We start from the raw sequence: 26938 nt of genomic DNA on the forward strand, positions 1-26938 counted from the left end.
CAGACGGGGGAGGAAAACAGACGGGGGAGGGAAACAGACGGGGGAGGGAAACAGACAGGGGAGGAAAACAGACGGGGGAGGGAAACAGACGGGGGAGGGAAACAGACGGGGGAGGGAAACAGACGGGGGAGGAAAACAGACGGGGGAGGAAAACAGACGGGGGAGGGAAACAGACGGGGGAAGGAAACAGACGGGGGAGGAAAACAGACGGGGGAAGGAAACAGACGGGGGAGGAAAACAGACGGGGGAAGGAAACAGACGGGGGAGGAAAACAGACGGGGGAGGGAAACAGACGGGGGAGGGAAACAGACGGGGGAGGGAAACAGACGGGGGAGGGAAACAGACGGGGGAGGGAAACAGACGGGGGAGGAAAACAGACGGGGGAGGGAAACAGACGATCTAATCCATTTAGAATTCAGGCTGAAACACAACAATGTGGAGGAAGTCAAGGAGTCTGAATACTGTTTCCCCTTCCTGTTTCCCCTTCCTGTTTCCCCTTCCTGTTTCCCCTTCCTGTTTCCCCTGCCTGTGTCTGTTTCCCCTTCCTGTTTCCCCTTCCTGTTTCCCCTTCCTGTTTCCCCTTCCTGTTTCCCCTTCCTGTTTCCCCTTCCTGTTTCCCCTGCCTGTGTCTGTTTCCCCTCCTGTTTCCCCTGCCTGTGTCTGTTTCACCCTTCCTGTTTCCCCTGCCTGTGTCTGTTTCCCCTTCCTGTTTCCCCTGCCTGTGTCTGTTTCCCCTGCCTGTGTCTGTTTCCCCTGCCTGTGTCTGTTTCCCCTTCCTGTTTCCCCTGCCTGTGTCTGTTTCCCCTGCCTGTGTCTGTTTCCCCTTCCTGTGTCTGTTTCCCCTGCCTGTGTCTGTTTCCCCTGCCTGTGTCTGTTTCCCCTGCCTGTGTCTGTTTCCCCTGCCTGTGTCTGTTTCCCCTTCCTGTGTCTGTTTCCCCTGCCTGTGTCTGTTTCCCCTGCCTGTGTCTGTTTCCCCTGCCTGTGTCTGTTTCCCCTGCCTGTGTCTGTTTCCCCTGCCTGTGTCTGTTTCCCCTGCCTGTGTCTGTTTCCCCTGCCTGTGTCTGTTTCCCCTTCCTGTGTCTGTTTCCCCTGCCTGTGTCTGTTTCCCCTGCCTGTGTCTGTTTCCCCTTCCTGTGTCTGTTTCCCCTTCCTGTGTCTGTTTCCCCTGCCTGTGTCTGTTTCCCCTTCCTGTGTCTGTTTCCCCTGCCTGTGTCTGTTTCCCCTGCCTGTGTCTGTTTCCCCTGCCTGTGTCTGTTTCCCCTTCCTGTGTCTGTTTCCCCTGCCTGTGTCTGTTTCCCCTGCCTGTGTCTGTTTCCCCTGCAGAGTCACGTGACCCTCCGCCAGGGAACTCTGTTACTTTACCTACACTACCGTTCTAAAGTTTGGGGTCACTTAGAAATGTCCTTGTTTTCGAAAGAAAATAAAAAAAAATGTCCATTAAAATAACATCAAATTGATCAGAAATACAGTATAGACATTGTTAATGTTGTAAATGGCTATTGTAGCTGGAAACGGCAGATGTTTAATGGAATATCTACATAGGTGTACAGAGGCCCATTATCAGCAACCATCAGTCCTGTGTTCCAATGGCATGTTGTGTTTGCTAATCCAAGTTTATCATTTTAAAAGGCTAATTGATCATTAGAAAACCCCTTTGCAATTATGTTAGCACAGCTGAAAACTCTTGTGCTGATTAAAGAAGCAATAAAACTGGCCTTCTTGAGACTAGTTGAGTATCTGGAGCATCAGCAATTGTGGGTTCGATTACAGGCTCAAAATGTCCAGAAACAAAGAACTCTGAAACTCATCAGTCTATTCTTGTTCTGAGAAATGAAGGATATTCCATGCGAGAAATTGCCAAGAAACTGAAGATCTCGTAAAACGCTGTGTACTACTCCCTTCACAGAACAGCGCAAACTGGCCTTACCAGAATAGAAAGAGGAGTGGGAGGCCCCGGCGCACAACTGAGCAAGAGGACAAATACATTAGAGTGTCTAGTTAGAGAAACAGACGCCTCACAGGTCCTCAACTGGCAGCTTTATTAAATAGTACCCGCAAAACACCAGTCTCAACGTCAACAGTGAAGAGGCGACTCCAGGATGCTGACCTTTTAGGCAGAGTTGCAAAGGAAAAGCCATATCTCAGACAGGCCAATAAAAAGAAAAGATTAAGATGCGCAAAATAACACAGACACTGGACAGAGGAAGATTGGAAAAAAGTGTTATGGACAGACTAATCAAAGTTTGAGGTGTTCGGATCACAAAGAAGAACATTTGTGAGACGCAGACCAAATGAAAAGATGCTGGAGGAGTGCTTGATGCCATCTGTCAAGCATGGTGGAGGAAATGTGATGGTCTGGGGGTGCTTTGGTGGTGGTAAAGTGGGAGATTTGTACAGGGTAAAAGGGATCTTGAAGAAGGAAGGCTATCACTCCATTTTGCAACACCATGCCATACCCTGTGGACGGCGTTTGATTGGAGCCAATTTCCTCCTACAACAGGACAATGACCCAAAGCACAGCTCCAAACTATGCAAGAACTATTTAGGGAAGAAGCAGTCAGCTGGTATTCTGTCTATAATGGAGTGGCCAGCACAGTCACCGGATCTCAACCCTATTGAGCTGTTGTGGGAGCAGCTTGACCGTATGGTACGTAAGAAGTGCCCATCAAGCCAATCCAACTTGTGGGAGGTGCTTCAGGAAGCATGTGGTGACATCTCTTCAGATTACCTCAACAAATTGACAACTAGAATGCCAATGGTCTGCAAGGCTGTAATTGCTGCAAATGGAGGATTCTTTGACGAAAGCAAATTATTATTTCAATTAAAAATCATTATTTCTGACCTTGTCAATGACTACATTTCCTATTCATTTTGCTATATTTCCTATTCAAACTAATTTCATGTATGTTTTCATGGAAAACAAGGACATTTCGAAGTGACCGCAAACTTTTGAACAGTAGTGTATATAACCATATTGTATATAAATGTTGGTTCCTCAGACCTCCAGAGTCGGGCGTCCCTCCACCAGGGAAGGCGGTTCTGTCCATGAATGGTCTGAGCCACAGTGTGATCCGGGTGGACACAGAGGAGAAGCTCTCTGTCCTCACAGTGCAGGATGTGGGCCAGGTCATGCCAGGCGGTACGTCCAGCTAATACACATTCTATAGGTCATGCCAGGCAGTACGTCCAGCTAATACACATTCTATAGGTCATGCCAGGCGGTACGTCCAGCTAATACACATTCTATAGGTCATGCCAGGCAGTACGTCCAGCTAATACACATTCTATAGGTCATGCCAGGCGGTACGTCCAGCTAATACACATTCTATAGGTCATGCCAGGCGGTACGTCCAGCTAATACACATTCTACTAAGCCTGTAACAAGGGCCCATGTTTTTTTACTAGGGATGTGCATCTTTCTCTTTCAAGATGATCCGATCAGTATCTAGATACATGGGCTCCGATAGGATACTGGAACAATATGTTTTAGTTCGAAACTATTTGGTGCGATTCAGTTTGATTACAGAACAAATCAATGCGATTTTGTTTGATACGATTTGATGTACTAACATTTGTTGCATAAACACATTCATTTTCCATTCTAAATTTAAATCTGCTGCGGATGGAGCTGATGAGCTGGGTCTGAGCTGACGTGTGGGTGGGTGTGTGTGAGTAAGTGAGTGATGTATGTCGATGGTGTGTGCTATGTAGGCACACCCCCCCCCCCCCCCCCCAACTACCACTATCAGATTAGAGCCATAATGGAGACTAGACATCTACCACCCCACTACCACTATCAGATTAGAGCCATAATGGAGACTAGACATCTACCACCCCACTACCACTATCAGATTAGAGCCATAATGGAGACTAGACATCTACCACCCCACTACCACTATCAGATTAGAGCCATAATGGAGACTAGACATCTACCACCCCAATATCAGATTAGAGCCATAAAGGAGACTAGACATCTACCCCCCCACTACCACTATCAGATTAGAGCCATTAGAGAGACTAGACATCTACCCCCCACTACCACTATCAGATTAGAGCCATAAAGGAGACTAGACATCTACCACCACACTACCACTATCAGATTAGAGCCATAATGGAGACTAGACATCTACCACCCCACTACCACTATCAGATTAGAGCCATAATGGAGAGTAGACATCTACCACCCCACTATCAGATTAGAGCCATAATGGAGACTAGACATCTACCACCCCACTACCACTATCAGATTAGAGCCATAAGAGAGACTAGACATCTACCACCCCACTATCAGATTAGAGCCATAAGAGAGACTAGACATCTACCCCCCCCACTACCACTATCAGATTAGAGCCATAATGGAGACTAGACATCTACCACCCCACTACCACTATCAGATTAGAGCCATAATGGAGACTAGACATCTACCACCCCACTACCACTATCAGATTAGAGCCATAAGAGAGACTAGACATCTACCCCCCCACTACCACTATCAGATTAGAGCCATAATGGAGACTAGACATCTACCACCCCACTACCACTATCAGATTAGAGCCATAATGGAGACTAGACATCTACCCCCCCACTACCACTATCAGATTAGAGCCATAAAGGAGACTAGACATCTACCACCCCACTACCACTATCAGATTAGAGCCATAAGAGAGACTAGACATCTACCACCCCACTACCACTATCAGATTAGAGCCATAATGGAGACTAGACATCTACCACCTCACTACCACTATCAGATTAGAGCCATAATGGAGACTAGACATCTACCACCCCACTACCACTATCAGATTAGAGCCATAATGGAGACTAGACATCTACCACCCCACTACCACTATCAGATTAGAGCCATAATGGAGACTAGACATCTACCACCCCACTACCACTATCAGATTAGAGCCATAAAGGAGACTAGACATCTACCACCCCCACTACCACTATCAGATTAGAGCCATAAGAGAGACTAGACATCTACCACCCCACTACCACTATCAGATTAGAGCCATAAAGGAGACTAGACATCTACCACCCCACTACCACTATCAGATTAGAGCCATAAGAGAGACTAGACATCTACCACCCCACTACCACTATCAGATTAGAGCCATAAAGGAGACTAGACATCTACCACCCCACTACCACTATCAGATTAGAGCCATAAAGGAGACTAGACATCTACCACCCCACTACCACTATCAGATTAGAGCCATAAGAGAGACTAGACATCTACCACCCCACTACCACTATCAGATTAGAGCCATAAGAGAGACTAGACATCTACCACCCCACTACCACTATCAGATTAGAGCCATAATGGAGACTAGACATCTACCCCCCACTACCACTATCAGATTAGAGCCATAATGGAGACTAGACATCTACCACCCCACTACCACTATCAGATTAGAGCCATAATGGAGACTAGACATCTACCACCCCACTACCACTATCAGATTAGAGCCATAATGGAGACTAGACATCTACCACCTCACTACCACTATCAGATTAGAGCCATAAGAGAGACTAGACATCTACCCCCCCCCCCCCCCCCCCCCCACTACCACTATCAGATTAGAGCCATGAGGGAGACTAGACATCTACCACCCCACTACCACTATCAGATTAGAGCCATAAGAGAGACTAGACATCTACCACCCCACTACCACTATCAGATTAGAGCCATAATGGAGACTAGACATCTACCACCCCACTACCACTATCAGATTAGAGCCATAATGGGGACTAGACATCTACCACCCCACTACCACTATCAGATTAGAGCCATAATGGAGACTAGACATCTACCACCCCACTACCACTATCAGATTAGAGCCATAAGAGAGACTAGACATCTACCACCCCACTACCACTATCAGATTAGAGCCATAATGGAGACTAGACATCTACCACCCCACTACCACTATCAGATTAGAGCCATAATGGGGACTAGACATCTACCACCCCACTATCAGATTAGAGCCATAATGGAGAATAGACATCTACCCCCCCACTACCACTATCAGATTAGAGCCATAAGAGAGACTAGACATCTACCACCCCACTACCACTATCAGATTAGAGCCATAAAGGAGACTAGACATCTACCCCCCCACTACCACTATCAGATTAGAGCCATGAGGGAGACTAGACATCTACCCCCCCCCCCCCCACTACCACTATCAGATTAGAGCCATAAGAGAGACTAGACATCTACCACCCCACTACCACTATCAGATTAGAGCCATAATGGAGACTAGACATCTACCACCCCACTACCACTATCAGATTAGAGCCATAATGGAGACTAGACATCTACCACCCCACTACCACTATCAGATTAGAGCCATAATGGAGACTAGACATCTACCACCCCACTACCACTATCAGATTAGAGCCATAATGGAGACTAGACATCTACCACCCCACTACCACTATCAGATTAGAGCCATAAGAGAGACTAGACATCTACCCCCCCCCCCACTACCACTATCAGATTAGAGCCATAATGGAGACATCTACCCCCCCCCCCCCCCCCCCCCCCCCACTACCACTATCAGATTAGAGCCATAAGAAAGACTGGACATCTACCACCACACTACCACTATCAGATTAGAGCCATAAGAGAGACTAGACATCTACCCCCCCCCCCCCCCCCCCACTACCACTATCAGATTAGAGCCATAAGAGAGACTAGACATCTACCACCCCACTACCACTATCAGATTAGAGCCATAAGAGAGACTAGACATCTACCCCCCCCCCCCCCCCCCACTACCACTATCAGATTAGAGCCATAAGAGAGACTAGACATCTACCCCCCCCCCCCCCCCCCACTACCACTATCAGATTAGAGCCATAAGAGAGACTAGACATCTAACACCCCACTACCACTATCAGATTAGAGCCATGAGGGAGACTAGACGTCTACCCCCCCCCACTACCACTATCAGATTAGAGCCATAATGGAGACTAGACATCTACCACCACACTACCACTATCAGATTAGAGCCATGAGGGAGACTAGACATCTACCCCCCCACTACCACTATCAGATTAGAGCCATAATGGAGACTAGACATCTACCCCCCACTACCACTATCAGATTAGAGCCATAATGGAGACTAGACATCTACCACCCCACTACCACTATCAGATTAGAGCCATAATGGAGACTAGACATCTACCACCCCACTACCACTATCAGATTAGAGCCATAAGAAAGACTGGACATCTACCCCCCCACTACCACTATCAGATTAGAGCCATGAGGGAGACTAGACATCTACCACCCCACTACCACTATCAGATTAGAGCCATAATGGAGACTAGACATCTACCACCCCACTATCACTATCAGATTAGAGCCATAATGGAGACTAGACATCTACCCCCCACTACCACTATCAGATTAGAGCCATAATGGAGACTAGACATCTACCACCCCACTACCACTATCAGATTAGAGCCATAATGGAGACTAGACATCTACCCCCCACTACCACTATCAGATTAGAGCCATAATGGAGACTAGACATCTACCACCCCACTACCACTATCAGATTAGAGCCATAATGGAGACTAGACATCTACCACCCCACTACCACTATCAGATTAGAGCCATAATGGAGACTAGACATCTACCACCCCACTACCACTATCAGATTAGAGCCATAATGGAGACTAGACATCTACCACCCCCACTACCACTATCAGATTAGAGCCATAATGGAGACTAGACATCTACCACCCCACTACCACTATCAGATTAGAGCCATAATGGAGACTAGACATCTACCACCCCAATATCAGATTAGAGCCATAAAGGAGACTAGACATCTACCCCCCCACTACCACTATCAGATTAGAGCCATAAGAGAGACTAGACATCTACCCCCCCACTACCACTATCAGATTAGAGCCATAATGGAGACATCTACCACCCCACTACCACTATCAGATTAGAGCCATAATGGAGACTAGACATCTACCCCCCACTACCACTATCAGATTAGAGCCATAAAGGAGACTAGACATCTACCACCCCACTACCACTATCAGATTAGAGCCATAATGGAGACTAGACATCTACCACCCCACTACCACTATCAGATTAGAGCCATAATGGAGACTAGACATCTACCACCCCCACTACCACTATCAGATTAGAGCCATAATGGAGAGTAGACATCTACCACCCCACTATCAGATTAGAGCCATAATGGAGACTAGACATCTACCCCCCACTACCACTATCAGATTAGAGCCATAATGGAGACTAACATCTACCCCCCCACTACCACTATCAGATTAGAGCCATAAAGGAGACTAGACATCTACCCCCCCACTATCAGATTAGAGCCATAAGAGAGACTAGACATCTACCACCCCACTACCACTATCAGATTAGAGCCATAATGGAGACTAGACATCTACCACCCCACTACCACTATCAGATTAGAGCCATAATGGAGACTAGACATCTACCACCCCACTACCACTATCAGATTAGAGCCATAAGAGAGACTAGACATCTACCCCCCCACTACCACTATCAGATTAGAGCCATAATGGAGACTAGACATCTACCACCCCACTACCACTATCAGATTAGAGCCATAAAGGAGACTAGACATCTACCACCCCACTACCACTATCAGATTAGAGCCATAAGAGAGACTAGACATCTACCACCCCACTACCACTATCAGATTAGAGCCATAATGGAGACTAGACATCTACCACCCCACTACCACTATCAGATTAGAGCCATAATGGAGACTAGACATCTACCACCCCACTACCACTATCAGATTAGAGCCATAAGAGAGACTAGACATCTACCCCCCCCCACTACCACTATCAGATTAGAGCCATGAGGGAGACTAGACATCTACCACCACACTACCACTATCAGATTAGAGCCATAATGGAGACTAGACATCTACCACCCCACTACCACTATCAGATTAGAGCCATAATGGAGACTAGACATCTACCACCCCACTACCACTATCAGATTAGAGCCATAAAGGAGACTAGACATCTACCACCCCACTACCACTATCAGATTAGAGCCATGAGGGAGACTAGACATCTACCACCCCACTACCACTATCAGATTAGAGCCATAATGGAGACTAGACATCTACCACCCCACTATCACTATCAGATTAGAGCCATAATGGAGACTAGACATCTACCCCCCACTACCACTATCAGATTAGAGCCATAATGGAGACTAGACATCTACCACCCCACTACCACTATCAGATTAGAGCCATAATGGAGACTAGACATCTACCCCCCACTACCACTATCAGATTAGAGCCATAATGGAGACTAGACATCTACCACCCCACTACCACTATCAGATTAGAGCCATAATGGAGACTAGACATCTACCACCCCACTACCACTATCAGATTAGAGCCATAATGGAGACTAGACATCTACCACCCCACTACCACTATCAGATTAGAGCCATAATGGAGACTAGACATCTACCACCCCCACTACCACTATCAGATTAGAGCCATAATGGAGACTAGACATCTACCACCCCACTACCACTATCAGATTAGAGCCATAATGGAGACTAGACATCTACCACCCCAATATCAGATTAGAGCCATAAAGGAGACTAGACATCTACCCCCCCCACTACCACTATCAGATTAGAGCCATAAGAGAGACTAGACATCTACCCCCCCACTACCACTATCAGATTAGAGCCATAATGGAGACATCTACCACCCCACTACCACTATCAGATTAGAGCCATAATGGAGACTAGACATCTACCCCCCACTACCACTATCAGATTAGAGCCATAAAGGAGACTAGACATCTACCACCCCACTACCACTATCAGATTAGAGCCATAATGGAGACTAGACATCTACCACCCCACTACCACTATCAGATTAGAGCCATAATGGAGACTAGACATCTACCACCCCCACTACCACTATCAGATTAGAGCCATAATGGAGAGTAGACATCTACCACCCCACTATCAGATTAGAGCCATAATGGAGACTAGACATCTACCCCCCACTACCACTATCAGATTAGAGCCATAATGGAGACTAACATCTACCCCCCCACTACCACTATCAGATTAGAGCCATAAAGGAGACTAGACATCTACCCCCCCACTATCAGATTAGAGCCATAAGAGAGACTAGACATCTACCACCCCACTACCACTATCAGATTAGAGCCATAATGGAGACTAGACATCTACCACCCCACTACCACTATCAGATTAGAGCCATAATGGAGACTAGACATCTACCACCCCACTACCACTATCAGATTAGAGCCATAAGAGAGACTAGACATCTACCCCCCCACTACCACTATCAGATTAGAGCCATAATGGAGACTAGACATCTACCACCCCACTACCACTATCAGATTAGAGCCATAAAGGAGACTAGACATCTACCACCCCACTACCACTATCAGATTAGAGCCATAAGAGAGACTAGACATCTACCACCCCACTACCACTATCAGATTAGAGCCATAATGGAGACTAGACATCTACCACCCCACTACCACTATCAGATTAGAGCCATAATGGAGACTAGACATCTACCACCCCACTACCACTATCAGATTAGAGCCATAAGAGAGACTAGACATCTACCCCCCCCCACTACCACTATCAGATTAGAGCCATGAGGGAGACTAGACATCTACCACCACACTACCACTATCAGATTAGAGCCATAATGGAGACTAGACATCTACCACCCCACTACCACTATCAGATTAGAGCCATAATGGAGACTAGACATCTACCACCCCACTACCACTATCAGATTAGAGCCATAAAGGAGACTAGACATCTACCATCCCACTACCACTATCAGATTAGAGCCATAAAGGAGACTAGACATCTACCACCCCACTACCACTATCAGATTAGAGCCATAAGAGAGACTAGACATCTACCACCCCACTACCACTATCAGATTAGAGCCATAAGAGAGACTAGACATCTACCACCCCACTACCACTATCAGATTAGAGCCATAATGGAGACTAGACATCTACCACCCCACTACCACTATCAGATTAGAGCCATAATGGAGACTAGACATCTACCACCTCACTACCACTATCAGATTAGAGCCATAAGAGAGACTAGACATCTACGCCCCCCCCCCCCCCCCCACTACCACTATCAGATTAGAGCCATAAGAGAGACTAGACATCTACCACCCCACTACCACTATCAGATTAGAGCCATAAGAGAGACTAGACATCTACCACCCCACTACCACTATCAGATTAGAGCCATAATGGGGACTAGACATCTACCACCCCACTACCACTATCAGATTAGAGCCATAAGAGAGACTAGACATCTACCACCCCACTACCACTATCAGATTAGAGCCATAATGGGGACTAGACATCTACCACCCCACTATCAGATTAGAGCCATAATGGAGAATAGACATCTACCCCCCCACTACCACTATCAGATTAGAGCCATAAAGGAGACTAGACATCTACCACCACACTACCACTATCAGATTAGAGCCATGAGGGAGACTAGACACCTACCACCCCACTACCACTATCAGATTAGAGCCATAAAGGAGACTAGACATCTACCACCACACTACCACTATCAGATTAGAGCCATGAGGGAGACTAGACATCTACCACCCCACTACCACTATCAGATTAGAGCCATAAGAGAGACTAGACATCTACCCCCCCCCCCCACTACCACTATCAGATTAGAGCCATAATGGAGACATCTACCCCCCCCCCCCCCCCACGACCACTATCAGATTAGAGCCATAAGAAAGACTGGACATCTACCACCACACTACCACTATCAGATTAGAGCCATAAGAAAGACTGGACATCTACCCCCCCACTACCACTATCAGATTAGAGCCATGAGGGAGACTAGACGTCTACCCCCCACTACCACTATCAGATTAGAGCCATAAGAGAGACTAGACATCTACCCCCCCACTATCAGATTAGAGCCATGAGGGAGACTAGACGTCTACCCCCCCACTATCAGATTAGAGCCATGAGGGAGACTAGACGTCTACCCCCCCCCACTACCACTATCAGATTAGAGCCATAATGGAGACTAGACATCTACCACCCCACTACCACTATCAGATTAGAGCCATAATGGAGACTAGACATCTACCACCCCAATATCAGGTTTCTACCTATAGGAAGGGAGAAGCAAAATGGAGTCGTGATCTGATTTGCCAAAGGGAGGGCGGGGGAGGGTATTGTAGGCATCTCGAAAGGGGAGTAGCAGTGGTCGATTGTTTTCCCAGAGCGAGTACTACAGTCAATGTGTTGATAGAACTTCGGTTGTGTTTTCCTCAAATTTGCTTTGTTAAAATCCCCAGCTACAATAAAAAAATTTAAAAACTACATAACTTAGCCTGTTACAAGGGAAAAACCTACAGAACTTAGCCTATAACAAAGGACAAACCTAAAGAACAGCCTGTAACAAGGGAAAACCCTAAAGAACAGCCTGTAATAAGGAAAAAACCTAAAGAACTTAGCCTGTAACAAGGAAAAAACCTAAAGAACATCCTGTAACAAGGGGAAAATCTACAGAACAGCCTGTAACAAGGGAAAAACCTACAGAACGTAGCCTGTAACAAGGGACAAACCTACAGAACTTAGCCTGTAACAAGGGACAAACCTAAAGAACAGCCTGTAACAAGTGAAAAACCTACAGAACAGCCTGTAATAAGGAAAAAACCTACAGAACATCCTGTAACAAGGGAAAAATCTACAGAACAGCCTGTAACAAGGAAAAAACCTAAAGAACATCCTGTAACAAGGGAAAAATCTACAGAACAGCCTGTAACAAGGGAAAAATCTACAGAACAGCCTGTAACAAGGGAAAAACCTACAGAACTTAGCCTGTAACAAGGGACAAACCTAAAGAACAGCCTGTAACAAGGGAAAAACCTAAAGAACAGCCTGTAACAAGTGAAAAACCTAAAGAACAGCCTGTAATAAGGAGAAAACCTAAAGAACTTAGCCTGTAACAAGGAAAAAACCTAAAGAACAGCCTGTAACAAGGGAAAAATCTACAGAACAGCCTGTAACAAGGGAAAAACCTAAAGAACAGCCTGTAATAAGGAAAAAACCCAAAGAATTTAGCCTGTAACAAGGGAAAAACCTACAGAACAGCCTGTAACAAGGGAAAAACCTAAAGAACAGCCTGTAACAAGGGGAAAATCTAAAGAACAGCCTGTAACAAGGGAAAAACCTACAGAACAGCCTGTAACAAGGGAAAAACCTAAAGAACAGCCTGTAACAAGGGAAAAACCTAAAGAACTTAGCCTGTAACAAGGGGAAAACCTAAAGAACAGCCTGTAACAAGGGAAAAACCTACAGAACTTAGCCTGTAACAAGGGGAAAACCTAAAGAACAGCCTGTAACAAGGGAAAAACCTAAAGAACAGCCTGTAATAAGGGAAAAACCTAAAGAACAGCCTGTAATAAGGAAAAAACCCAAAGAATTTAGCCTGTAACAAGGGAAAAACCTACAGAACAGCCTGTAACAAGGGAAAAACCTAAAGAACAGCCTGTAACAAGGGGAAAATCTAAAGAACAGCCTGTAACAAGGGAAAAACCTACAGAACAGCCTGTAACAAGGGAAAAACCTAAAGAACAGCCTGTAACAAGGGAAAAACCTAAAGAACTTAGCCTGTAACAAGGGGAAAACCTAAAGAACAGCCTGTAACAAGGGAAAAACCTACAGAACTTAGCCTGTAACAAGGGGAAAACCTAAAGAACAGCCTGTAACAAGGGAAAAACCTAAAGAACAGCCTGTAATAAGGGAAAAACCTAAAGAACAGCCTGTAATAAGGAAAAAACCCAAAGAATTTAGCCTGTAACAAGGGAAAAACCTACAGAACAGCCTGTAACAAGGGAAAAACCTAAAGAACAGCCTGTAACAAGGGGAAAATCTAAAGAACAGCCTGTAACAAGGGAAAAAAACCTAAAGAACAGCCTGTAACAAGGGAAAAACCTACAGAACAGCCGGTAACAAGTGAAAAACCTAAACAGCAGCCTGTAACAAGGGAAAAACCTAAACAGCAGCCTGTAACAAAGGACAAACCTAAAGAACTTAGCCTGTAACAAGGTAAAAATATTTTTAAAAAACAGCTTACAGAACTTAGCCTGTAATGAGGGAAAAACCTAAAGAACTTAGCCTGTAACAAGGGAAAAACCTAGAGAACAGCCTGTAACAAGGGACAAACCTAAAGAGCTTAGCCTGTAACAAGGTAAAAACCTTTTTAAAAAACAGCTTACAGAACTTAGCCTGTAATGAGGGACAAACCTAAAGAACAGCCTGTAACAAGGGAAAACCCTAAAGAACAGCCTGTAACAAGGGAAAAACCTAAAGAACAGCATGTAACGGGAAAAACCTAAAGAACAGCCTGTAACAAGGGAAAAACCTAAAGAACAGCCTGTAACAAGGAAAAACCCCAAAGAATTTAGCCTGTAACAAGGGAAAAACCTAAAGAACAGCCTGTAACAAGGGAAAACCCTAAAGAACAGCCTGTAACAAGGGAAAACCCTAAAGAACAGCCTGTAACAAGGGAAAAACCTAAAGAACAGCCTGTTACAAGGGAAAACCCTAAAGAACAGCCTGTAACAAGGGAAAACCTAAAGAACTTGGCCTGTAACAAGGGAAAAACCTAAAGAACTTAGCCTGTAACAAGGGAAAAACCTAAAGAACTTAGCCTGTAACAAGGGAAAAACCTACAGAACTTAGCCTGTAACAAGGGAAAAACCAAAAGAACAGCCTGTAACAAGGGAAAACCCTAAAGAACAGCCTGTAACAAGGGAAAAACCTAAAGAACAGCCTGTTACAAGGGAAAACCCTAAAGAACAGCCTGTAACAAGGGAAAACCCTAAAGAACAGCCTGTAACAAGAGAAAAACCTACAGAACTTAGCCTGTAACAAGGGAAAAACCTAAAGAACAGCCTGTAACAAGGGAAAAACCTACAGAACTTAGCCTGTAACAAGGGAAAAACCTAAAGAACTTAGCCTGTAACAAGGGGAAAACCTAAAGAACTTAGCCTGTAACAAGGGAAAAACCTAAAGAACTTAGCCTGTAACAAGGGAAAAACCTAAAGAACTTAGCCTGTAACAAGGGAAAAACCTACAGAACTTAGCCTGTAACAAGGGAAAAAGAACTTAGCCTGTAACAAGGGAAAAACCTAAAGAACTTAGCCTGTAACAAGGGAAAAACCTAAAGAACTTAGCCTGTAACAAGGGAAAAACCTACAGAACTTAGCCTGTAACAAGGGAAAAACCTAAAGAACTTAGCCTGTAACAAGGGAAAAACCTACAGAACAGCCTGTAACAAGGGAAAAACCTAAAGAACTTAGCCTGTAACAAGGGAAAAACCTAAAGAACTTAGCCTGTAACAAGGGAAAAACCTACAGAACTTAGCCTGTAACAAGGGAAAAACCTACAGAACAGCCTGTAACAAGGGAAAAACCCTAAAGAACTTAGCCTGTAACAAGGGAAAAACCTACAGAACTTAGCCTGTAACAAGGGAAAAACCTAAAGAACAGCCTGTAACAAGGGAAAACCCTAAAGAACAGCCTGTAACAAGGGAAAAACCTAAAGAACAGCCTGTTACAAGGGAAAACCCTAAAGAACAGCCTGTAACAAGGGAAAAACCTAAAGAACTTGGTCTGTAACAAGGGAAAAACCTAAAGAACTTAGCCTGTAACAAGGGAAAAACCTACAGAACTTAGCCTGTAACAAGGGAAAAACCTAAAGAACAGCCTGTAACAAGGGAAAAACCTACAGAACTTAGCCTGTAACAAGGGAAAAACCTAAAGAACTTAGCCTGTAACAAGGGAAAAACCTACAGAACTTAGCCTGTAACAAGGGAAAAACCTAAACAGCAGCCTGTAACAAGGGAAAACCCTAAAGAACAGCCTGTAACAAGGGAAAAACCTACAGAACTTAGCCTGTAACAAGGGAAAAACCTACAGAACTTAGCCTGTAACAAGGGAAAAACCTAAACAGCAGCCTGTAACAAGGGAAAACCCTAAAGAACAGCCTGTAACAAGGGAAAAACCTACAGAACTTAGCCTGTAACAAGGGAAAAACCTAAAGAACAGCCTGTAACAAGGGAAAACCCTAAAGAACAGCCTGTAACAAGGGAAAAACCTAAAGAACAGCCTGTTACAAGGGAAAACCCTAAAGAACAGCCTGTAACAAGGGAAAAACCTAAAGAACTTGGCCTTTAACAAGGGAAAAACCTAAAGAACTTAGCCTGTAACAAGAGAAAAACCTACAGAACTTAACCTGTAACAAGGGAAAAACCTAAAGAACAGCCTGTAACAAGGGAAAAACCTACAGAACTTAGCCTGTAACAAGGGAAAAACCTAAAGAACTTAGCCTGTAACAAGGGGAAAACCTAAAGAACTTAGCCTGTAACAAGGGAAAAACCTAAAGAACTTAGCCTGTAACAAGGGAAAAACCTAAAGAACTTAGCCTGTAACAAGGGAAAAACCTACAGAACTTAGCCTGTAACAAGGGAAAAACCTAAACAGCAGCCTGTAACAAGGGAAAACCCTAAAGAACAGCCTGTAACAAGGGAAAAACCTACAGAACTTAGCCTGTAACAAGGGAAAAACCTAAAGAACAGCCTGTAACAAGGGAAAACCCTAAAGAACAGCCTGTAACGGGAAAAACCTAAAGAACAGCCTGTAACAAGGGAAAACCCTAAAGAACAGCCTGTAACAAGGGAAAAACCTAAAGAACTTGGCCTGTAACAAGGGAAAAACCTAAAGAACTTAGCCTGTAACAAGGGAAAAACCTAAAGAACTTAGCCTGTAACAAGGGAAAAACCTACAGAACTTAGCCTGTAACAAGGGAAAAACCTAAAGAACAGCCTGTAACAAGGGAAAACCCTAAAGAACAGCCTGTAACAAGGGAAAAACCTAAAGAACAGCCTGTTACAAGGGAAAACCCTAAAGAACAGCCTGTAACAAGGGAAAACCCTAAAGAACAGCCTGTAACAAGGGAAAAACCTAAAGAACTTGGCCTGTAACAAGGGAAAAACCTAAAGAACTTAGCCTGTAACAAGAGAAAAACCTACAGAACTTAGCCTGTAACAAGGGAAAAACCTAAAGAACAGCCTGTAACAAGGGAAAAACCTACAGAACTTAGCCTGTAACAAGGGAAAAACCTAAAGAACTTAGCCTGTAACAAGGGGAAAACCTAAAGAACTTAGCCTGTAACAAGGGAAAAACCTAAAGAACTTAGCCTGTAACAAGGGAAAAACCTACAGAACTTAGCCTGTAACAAGGGAAAAAGAACTTAGCCTGTAACAAGGGAAAAACCTACAGAACTTAGCCTGTAACAAGGGAAAAAGAACTTAGCCTGTAACAAGGGAAAAACCTAAAGAACTTAGCCTGTAACAAGGGAAAAACCTAAAGAACTTAGCCTGTAACAAGGGAAAAACCTACAGAACGTAGCCTGTAACAAGGGAAAAACCTAAAGAACTTAGCCTGTAACAAGGGAAAAACCTACAGAAAAGCCTGTAACAAGGGAAAAACCTAAAGAACTTAGCCTGTAACAAGGGAAAAACCTAAAGAACTTAGCCTGTAACAAGGGAAAAACCTACAGAACTTAGCCTGTAACAAGGGAAAAACCTACAGAACAGCCTGTAACAAGGGAAAAACCCTAAAGAACTTAGCCTGTAACAAGGGAAAAACCTACAGAACTTAGCCTGTAACAAGGGAAAAACCTAAAGAACAGCCTGTAACAAGGGAAAACCCTAAAGAACAGCCTGTAACAAGGGAAAAACCTAAAGAACAGCCTGTTACAAGGGAAAACCCTAAAGAACAGCCTGTAACAAGTGAAAAACCTAAAGAACTTGGCCTGTAACAAGGGAAAAACCTAAAGAACTTAGCCTGTAACAAGGGAAAAACCTACAGAACTTAGCCTGTAACAAGGGAAAAACCTAAAGAACAGCCTGTAACAAGGGAAAAACCTACAGAACTTAGCCTGTAACAAGGGAAAAACCTAAAGAACTTAGCCTGTAACAAGGGAAAAACCTACAGAACTTAGCCTGTAACAAGGGAAAAACCTAAACAGCAGCCTGTAACAAGGGAAAACCCTAAAGAACAGCCTGTAACAAGGGAAAAACCTACAGAACTTAGCCTGTAACAAGGGAAAAACCTACAGAACTTAGCCTGTAACAAGGGAAAAACCTAAACAGCAGCCTGTAACAAGGGAAAACCCTAAAGAACAGCCTGTAACAAGGGAAAAACCTACAGAACTTAGCCTGTAACAAGGGAAAAACCTAAAGAACAGCCTGTAACAAGGGAAAACCCTAAAGAACAGCCTGTAACAAGGGAAAAACCTAAAGAACAGCCTGTTACAAGGGAAAACCCTAAAGAACAGCCTGTAACAAGGGAAAAACCTAAAGAACTTGGCCTTTAACAAGGGAAAAACCTAAAGAACTTAGCCTGTAACAAGGGAAAAACCTAAAGAACTTAGCCTGTAACAAGGGAAAAACCTAAAGAACAGCCTGTAACAAGGGAAAAACCTACAGAACTTAGCCTGTAACAAGGGAAAAACCTAAAGAACTTAGCCTGTAACAAGGGAAAAACCTACAGAACTTAGCCTGTAACAAGGGAAAAACCTAAACAGCAGCCTGTAACAAGGGAAAACCCTAAAGAACAGCCTGTAACAAGGGAAAAACCTACAGAACTTAGCCTGTAACAAGGGAAAAACCTACAGAACTTAGCCTGTAACAAGGGAAAAACCTAAACAGCAGCCTGTAACAAGGGAAAACCCTAAAGAACAGCCTGTAACAAGGGAAAAACCTACAGAACTTAGCCTGTAACAAGGGAAAAACCTAAAGAACAGCCTGTAACAAGGGAAAACCCTAAAGAACAGCCTGTAACAAGGGAAAAACCTAAAGAACAGCCTGTTACAAGGGAAAACCCTAAAGAACAGCCTGTAACAAGGGAAAAACCTAAAGAACTTGGCCTTTAACAAGGGAAAAACCTAAAGAACTTAGCCTGTAACAAGAGAAAAACCTACAGAACTTAACCTGTAACAAGGGAAAAACCTAAAGAACAGCCTGTAACAAGGGAAAAACCTACAGAACTTAGCCTGTAACAAGGGAAAAACCTAAAGAACTTAGCCTGTAACAAGGGGAAAACCTAAAGAACTTAGCCTGTAACAAGGGAAAAACCTAAAGAACTTAGCCTGTAACAAGGGAAAAACCTAAAGAACTTAGCCTGTAACAAGGGAAAAACCTACAGAACTTAGCCTGTAACAAGGGAAAAACCTAAACAGCAGCCTGTAACAAGGGAAAACCCTAAAGAACAGCCTGTAACAAGGGAAAAACCTACAGAACTTAGCCTGTAACAAGGGAAAAACCTAAAGAACAGCCTGTAACAAGGGAAAACCCTAAAGAACAGCCTGTAACGGGAAAAACCTAAAGAACAGCCTGTAACAAGGGAAAACCCTAAAGAACAGCCTGTAACAAGGGAAAAACCTAAAGAACTTGGCCTGTAACAAGGGAAAAACCTAAAGAACTTAGCCTGTAACAAGGGAAAAACCTAAAGAACTTAGCCTGTAACAAGGGAAAAACCTACAGAACTTAGCCTGTAACAAGGGAAAAACCTAAAGAACAGCCTGTAACAAGGGAAAACCCTAAAGAACAGCCTGTAACAAGGGAAAAACCTAAAGAACAGCCTGTTACAAGGGAAAACCCTAAAGAACAGCCTGTAACAAGGGAAAACCCTAAAGAACAGCCTGTAACAAGGGAAAAACCTAAAGAACTTGGCCTGTAACAAGGGAAAAACCTAAAGAACTTAGCCTGTAACAAGAGAAAAACCTACAGAACTTAGCCTGTAACAAGGGAAAAACCTAAAGAACAGCCTGTAACAAGGGAAAAACCTACAGAACTTAGCCTGTAACAAGGGAAAAACCTAAAGAACTTAGCCTGTAACAAGGGGAAAACCTAAAGAACTTAGCCTGTAACAAGGGAAAAACCTAAAGAACTTAGCCTGTAACAAGGGAAAAACCTACAGAACTTAGCCTGTAACAAGGGAAAAAGAACTTAGCCTGTAACAAGGGAAAAACCTACAGAACTTAGCCTGTAACAAGGGAAAAAGAACTTAGCCTGTAACAAGGGAAAAACCTAAAGAACTTAGCCTGTAACAAGGGAAAAACCTAAAGAACTTAGCCTGTAACAAGGGAAAAACCTACAGAACGTAGCCTGTAACAAGGGAAAAACCTAAAGAACTTAGCCTGTAACAAGGGAAAAACCTACAGAAAAGCCTGTAACAAGGGAAAAACCTAAAGAACTTAGCCTGTAACAAGGGAAAAACCTAAAGAACTTAGCCTGTAACAAGGGAAAAACCTACAGAACTTAGCCTGTAACAAGGGAAAAACCTACAGAACAGCCTGTAACAAGGGAAAAACCCTAAAGAACTTAGCCTGTAACAAGGGAAAAACCTACAGAACTTAGCCTGTAACAAGGGAAAAACCTAAAGAACAGCCTGTAACAAGGGAAAACCCTAAAGAACAGCCTGTAACAAGGGAAAAACCTAAAGAACAGCCTGTTACAAGGGAAAACCCTAAAGAACAGCCTGTAACAAGTGAAAAACCTAAAGAACTTGGCCTGTAACAAGGGAAAAACCTAAAGAACTTAGCCTGTAACAAGGGAAAAACCTACAGAACTTAGCCTGTAACAAGGGAAAAACCTAAAGAACAGCCTGTAACAAGGGAAAAACCTACAGAACTTAGCCTGTAACAAGGGAAAAACCTAAAGAACTTAGCCTGTAACAAGGGAAAAACCTACAGAACTTAGCCTGTAACAAGGGAAAAACCTAAACAGCAGCCTGTAACAAGGGAAAACCCTAAAGAACAGCCTGTAACAAGGGAAAAACCTACAGAACTTAGCCTGTAACAAGGGAAAAACCTACAGAACTTAGCCTGTAACAAGGGAAAAACCTAAACAGCAGCCTGTAACAAGGGAAAACCCTAAAGAACAGCCTGTAACAAGGGAAAAACCTACAGAACTTAGCCTGTAACAAGGGAAAAACCTAAAGAACAGCCTGTAACAAGGGAAAACCCTAAAGAACAGCCTGTAACAAGGGAAAAACCTAAAGAACAGCCTGTTACAAGGGAAAACCCTAAAGAACAGCCTGTAACAAGGGAAAAACCTAAAGAACTTGGCCTTTAACAAGGGAAAAACCTAAAGAACTTAGCCTGTAACAAGAGAAAAACCTACAGAACTTAGCCTGTAACAAGGGAAAAACCTAAAGAACAGCCTGTAACAAGGGAAAAACCTACAGAACTTAGCCTGTAACAAGGGAAAAACCTAAAGAACTTAGCCTGTAACAAGGGGAAAACCTAAAGAACTTAGCCTGTAACAAGGGAAAAACCTAAAGAACTTAGCCTGTAACAAGGGAAAAACCTAAAGAACTTAGCCTGTAACAAGGGAAAAACCTACAGAACTTAGCCTGTAACAAGGGAAAAACCTAAACAGCAGCCTGTAACAAGGGAAAACCCTAAAGAACAGCCTGTAACAAGGGAAAAACCTACAGAACTTAGCCTGTAACAAGGGAAAAACCTACAGAACTTAGCCTGTAACAAGGGAAAAACCTAAACAGCAGCCTGTAACAAGGGAAAACCCTAAAGAACAGCCTGTAACAAGGGAAAAACCTACAGAACTTAGCCTGTAACAAGGGAAAAACCTAAAGAACAGCCTGTAACAAGGAAAAACCCTAAAGAACAGCCTGTAACAAGGGAAAAACCTAAAGAACAGCCTGTTACAAGGGAAAACCCTAAAGAACAGCCTGTAACAAGGGAAAAACCTAAAGAACTTGGCCTTTAACAAGGGAAAAACCTAAAGAACTTAGCCTGTAACAAGAGAAAAACCTACAGAACTTAGCCTGTAACAAGGGAAAAACCTAAAGAACAGCCTGTAACAAGGGAAAAACCTACAGAACTTAGCCTGTAACAAGGGAAAAACCTAAAGAACTTAGCCTGTAACAAGGGGAAAACCTAAAGAACTTAGCCTGTAACAAGGGAAAAACCTAAAGAACTTAGCCTGTAACAAGGGAAAAACCTAAAGAACTTAGCCTGTAACAAGGGAAAAACCTACAGAACTTAGCCTGTAACAAGGGAAAAACCTAAACAGCAGCCTGTAACAAGGGAAAACCCTAAAGAGCAGCCTGTAACAAGGGAAAAACCTACAGAACTTAGCCTGTAACAAGGGAAAAACCTAAAGAACAGCCTGTAACAAGGGAAAACCCTAAAGAACAGCCTGTAACGGGAAAAACCTAAAGAACAGCCTGTAACAAGGGAAAAACCTAAAGAACAGCCTGTAACAAGGAAAAACCCCAAAGAATTTAGCCTGTAACAAGGGAAAAACCTAAAGAACAGCCTGTAACAAGGGAAAACCCTAAAGAACAGCCTGTAACAAGGGAAAACCCTAAAGAACAGCCTGTAACAAGGGAAAAAACTAAAGAACAGCCTGTTACAAGGGAAAACCCTAAAGAACAGCCTGTAACAAGGGAAAAACCTAAAGAACTTGGCCTGTAACAAGGGAAAAACCTAAAGAACTTAGCCTGTAACAAGGGAAAAACCTAAAGAACTTAGCCTGTAACAAGGGAAAAACCTACAGAACTTAGCCTGTAACAAGGGAAAAACCTAAAGAACAGCCTGTAACAAGGGAAAACCCTAAAGAACAGCCTGTAACAAGGGAAAAACCTAAAGAACAGCCTGTTACAAGGGAAAACCCTAAAGAACAGCCTGTAACAAGGGAAAACCCTAAAGAACAGCCTGTAACAAGGGAAAAACCTAAAGAACTTGGCCTGTAACAAGGGAAAAACCTAAAGAACTTAGCCTGTAACAAGAGAAAAACCTACAGAACTTAGCCTGTAACAAGGGAAAAACCTAAAGAACAGCCTGTAACAAGGGAAAAACCTACAGAACTTAGCCTGTAACAAGGGAAAAACCTAAAGAACTTAGCCTGTAACAAGGGGAAAACCTAAATAACTTAGCCTGTAACAAGGGAAAAACCTAAAGAACTTAGCCTGTAACAAGGGAAAAACCTACAGAACTTAGCCTGTAACAAGGGAAAAAGAACTTAGCCTGTAACAAGGGAAAAACCTACAGAACTTAGCCTGTAACAAGGGAAAAAGAACTTAGCCTGTAACAAGGGAAAAACCTAAAGAACTTAGCCTGTAACAAGGGAAAAACCTACAGAACTTAGCCTGTAACAAGGGAAAAACCTAAACAGCAGCCTGTAACAAGGGAAAACCCTAAAGAACAGCCTGTAACAAGGGAAAAAACCTACAGAACTTAGCCTGTAACAAGGGAAAAACCTAAAGAACAGCCTGTAACAAGGGAAAACCCTAAAGAACAGCCTGTAACAAGGGAAAAACCTAAAGAACAGCCTGTTACAAGGGAAAACCCTAAAGAACAGCCTGTAACAAGGGAAAAACCTAAAGAACTTGGCCTTTAACAAGGGAAAAACCTAAAGAACTTAGCCTGTAACAAGAGAAAAACCTACAGAACTTAGCCTGTAACAAGGGAAAAACCTAAAGAACAGCCTGTAACAAGGGAAAAACCTACAGAACTTAGCCTGTAACAAGGGAAAAACCTAAAGAACTTAGCCTGTAACAAGGGGAAAACCTAAAGAACTTAGCCTGTAACAAGGGAAAAACCTAAAGAACTTAGCCTGTAACAAGGGAAAAACCTAAAGAACTTAGCCTGTAACAAGGGAAAACCTACAGAACTTAGCCTGTAACAAGGGAAAAAGAACTTAGCCTGTAACAAGGGAAAAACCTAAAGAACTTAGCCTGTAACAAGGGAAAAACCTAAAGAACTTAGCCTGTAACAAGGGAAAAACCTACAGAACTTAGCCTGTAACAAGGGAAAAACCTAAAGAACTTAGCCTGTAACAAGGGAAAAACCTACAGAACAGCCTGTAACAAGGGAAAAACCTAAACAGCAGCCTGTAACAAGGGAAAACCCTAAAGAACAGCCTGTAACAAGGGAAAAACCTACAGAACTTAGCCTGTAACAAGGGAAAAACCTACAGAACTTAGCCTGTAACAAGGGAAAAACCTAAACAGCAGCCTGTAACAAGGGAAAACCCTAAAGAACAGCCTGTAACAAGGGAAAAACCTACAGAACTTAGCCTGTAACAAGGGAAAAACCTAAAGAACAGCCTGTAACAAGGGAAAACCCTAAAGAACAGCCTGTAACAAGGGAAAAACCTAAAGAACAGCCTGTTACAAGGGAAAACCCTAAAGAACAGCCTGTAACAAGGGAAAAACCTAAAGAACTTGGCCTTTAACAAGGGAAAAACCTAAAGAACTTAGCCTGTAACAAGAGAAAAACCTACAGAACTTAGCCTGTAACAAGGGAAAAACCTAAAGAACAGCCTGTAACAAGGGAAAAACCTACAGAACTTAGCCTGTAACAAGGGAAAAACCTAAAGAACTTAGCCTGTAACAAGGGGAAAACCTAAAGAACTTAGCCTGTAACAAGGGAAAAACCTAAAGAACTTAGCCTGTAACAAGGGGAAAACCTAAAGAACTTAGCCTGTAACAAGGGAAAAACCTAAAGAACAGCCTGTAACAAGGGAAAACCCTAAAGAACAGCCTGTAACAAGGGAAAAACCTAAAGAACAGCCTGTTACAAGGGAAAACCCTAAAGAACAGCCTGTAACAAGGGAAAAACCTAAAGAACTTGGCCTTTAACAAGGGAAAAACCTAAAGAACTTAGCCTGTAACAAGAGAAAAACCTACAGAACTTAGCCTGTAACAAGGGAAAAACCTAAAGAACAGCCTGTAACAAGGGAAAAACCTACAGAACTTAGCCTGTAACAAGGGAAAAACCTAAAGAACTTAGCCTGTAACAAGGGGAAAACCTAAAGAACTTAGCCTGTAACAAGGGAAAAACCTAAAGAACTTAGCCTGTAACAAGGGAAAAACCTAAAGAACTTAGCCTGTAACAAGGGAAAAACCTACAGAACTTAGCCTGTAACAAGGGAAAAAGAACTTAGCCTGTAACAAGGGAAAAACCTAAAGAACTTAGCCTGTAACAAGGGAAAAACCTAAAGAACTTAGCCTGTAACAAGGGAAAAACCTACAGAACTTAGCCTGTAACAAGGGAAAAACCTAAAGAACTTAGCCTGTAACAAGGGAAAAACCTACAGAACAGCCTGTAACAAGGGAAAAACCTAAACAGCAGCCTGTAACAAGGGAAAACCCTAAAGAACAGCCTGTAACAAGGGAAAAACCTACAGAACTTAGCCTGTAACAAGGGAAAAACCTACAGAACTTAGCCTGTAACAAGGGAAAAACCTAAACAGCAGCCTGTAACAAGGGAAAACCCTAAAGAACAGCCTGTAACAAGGGAAAAACCTACATAACTTAGCCTGTAACAAGGGAAAAACCTAAAGAACAGCCTGTAACAAGGGAAAACCCTAAAGAACAGCCTGTAACAAGGGAAAAACCTAAAGAACAGCCTGTTACAAGGGAAAACCCTAAAGAACAGCCTGTAACAAGGGAAAAACCTAAAGAACTTGGCCTTTAACAAGGGAAAAACCTAAAGAACTTAGCCTGTAACAAGAGAAAAACCTACAGAACTTAGCCTGTAACAAGGGAAAAACCTAAAGAACAGCCTGTAACAAGGGAAAAACCTACAGAACTTAGCCTGTAACAAGGGAAAAACCTAAAGAACTTAGCCTGTAACAAGGGGAAAACCTAAAGAACTTAGCCTGTAACAAGGGAAAAACCTAAAGAACTTAGCCTGTAACAAGGGGAAAACCTAAAGAACTTAGCCTGTAACAAGGGAAAAACCTAAATAACTTAGCCTGTAACAAGGGAAAAACCTAAAGAACTTAGCCTGTAACAAGGGAAAAACCTACAGAACTTAGCCTGTAACAAGGGAAAAAGAACTTAGCCTGTAACAAGGGAAAAACCTAAAGAACTTAGCCTGTAACAAGGGAAAAACCTAAAGAACTTAGCCTGTAACAAGGGAAAAACCTACAGAACTTAGCCTGTAACAAGGGAAAAACCTAAAGAACTTAGCCTGTAACAAGGGAAAAACCTACAGAACAGCCTGTAACAAGGGAAAAACCTAAAGAACTTAGCCTGTAACAAGGGAAAAACCTACAGAACTTAGCCTGTAACAAGGGAAAAAGAACTTAGCCTGTAACAAGGGAAAAACCTAAAGAACTTAGCCTGTAACAAGGGAAAAACCTAAAGAACTTAGCCTGTAACAAGGGAAAAACCTACAGAACTTAGCCTGTAACAAGGGAAAAACCTAAAGATCTTAGCCTGTAACAAGGGAAAAACCTAAAGAACAGCCTGTAACAAGGGAAAAACCTAAAGAACTTAGCCTGTAACAAGGGAAAAACCTACAGAACTTAGCCTGTAACAAGGGAAAAACCTAAACAGCAGCCTGTAACAAGGGAAAACCCTAAAGAACAGCCTGTAACAAGGGAAAAACCTACAGAACTTAGCCTGTAACAAGGGAAAAACCTAAAGAACAGCCTGTAACAAGGGAAAACCCTAAAGAACAGCCTGTAACAAGGGAAAAACCTAAAGAACAGCCTGTTACAAGGGAAAACCCTAAAGAACAGCCTGTAACAAGGGAAAAACCTAAAGAACTTGGCCTGTAACAAGGGAAAAACCTAAAGAACTTAGCCTGTAACAAGGGGAAAACCTAAAGAACTTAGCCTGTAACAAGGGAAAAACCTAAAGAACTTAGCCTGTAACAAGGGGAAAACCTAAAGAACTTAGCCTGTAACAAGGGAAAAACCTAAATAACTTAGCCTGTAACAAGGGAAAAACCTAAAGAACTTAGCCTGTAACAAGGGAAAAACCTACAGAAC

The 26938-nt window shown here is 43.2% G+C and overlaps 1 protein-coding gene across 1 annotated transcript in view; it reads left to right on the forward strand.

Annotated features, from left to right (window-relative positions):
* Nucleotides 1–26938, forward strand: part of LOC311115117 (disco-interacting protein 2 homolog A-like) — a gene marked incomplete at both ends in the record, with an annotated part of 89323 nt that overhangs the window by 26282 nt on the left and 36103 nt on the right. The window contains one exon of the mRNA XM_084190324.1: nucleotides 3000–3139. Coding sequence (XP_084046450.1) covers nucleotides 3000–3139 — 140 coding nt within the window. The remainder of the gene's footprint in view (nucleotides 1–2999; nucleotides 3140–26938) is intronic.

The sequence above is a fragment of the Coregonus lavaretus genome (genome assembly GCF_964263955.1).
Source record: "Coregonus lavaretus genome assembly, contig: HAP1_SCAFFOLD_2089, whole genome shotgun sequence".
Classification (NCBI taxonomy): domain Eukaryota; kingdom Metazoa; phylum Chordata; class Actinopteri; order Salmoniformes; family Salmonidae; genus Coregonus; species Coregonus lavaretus.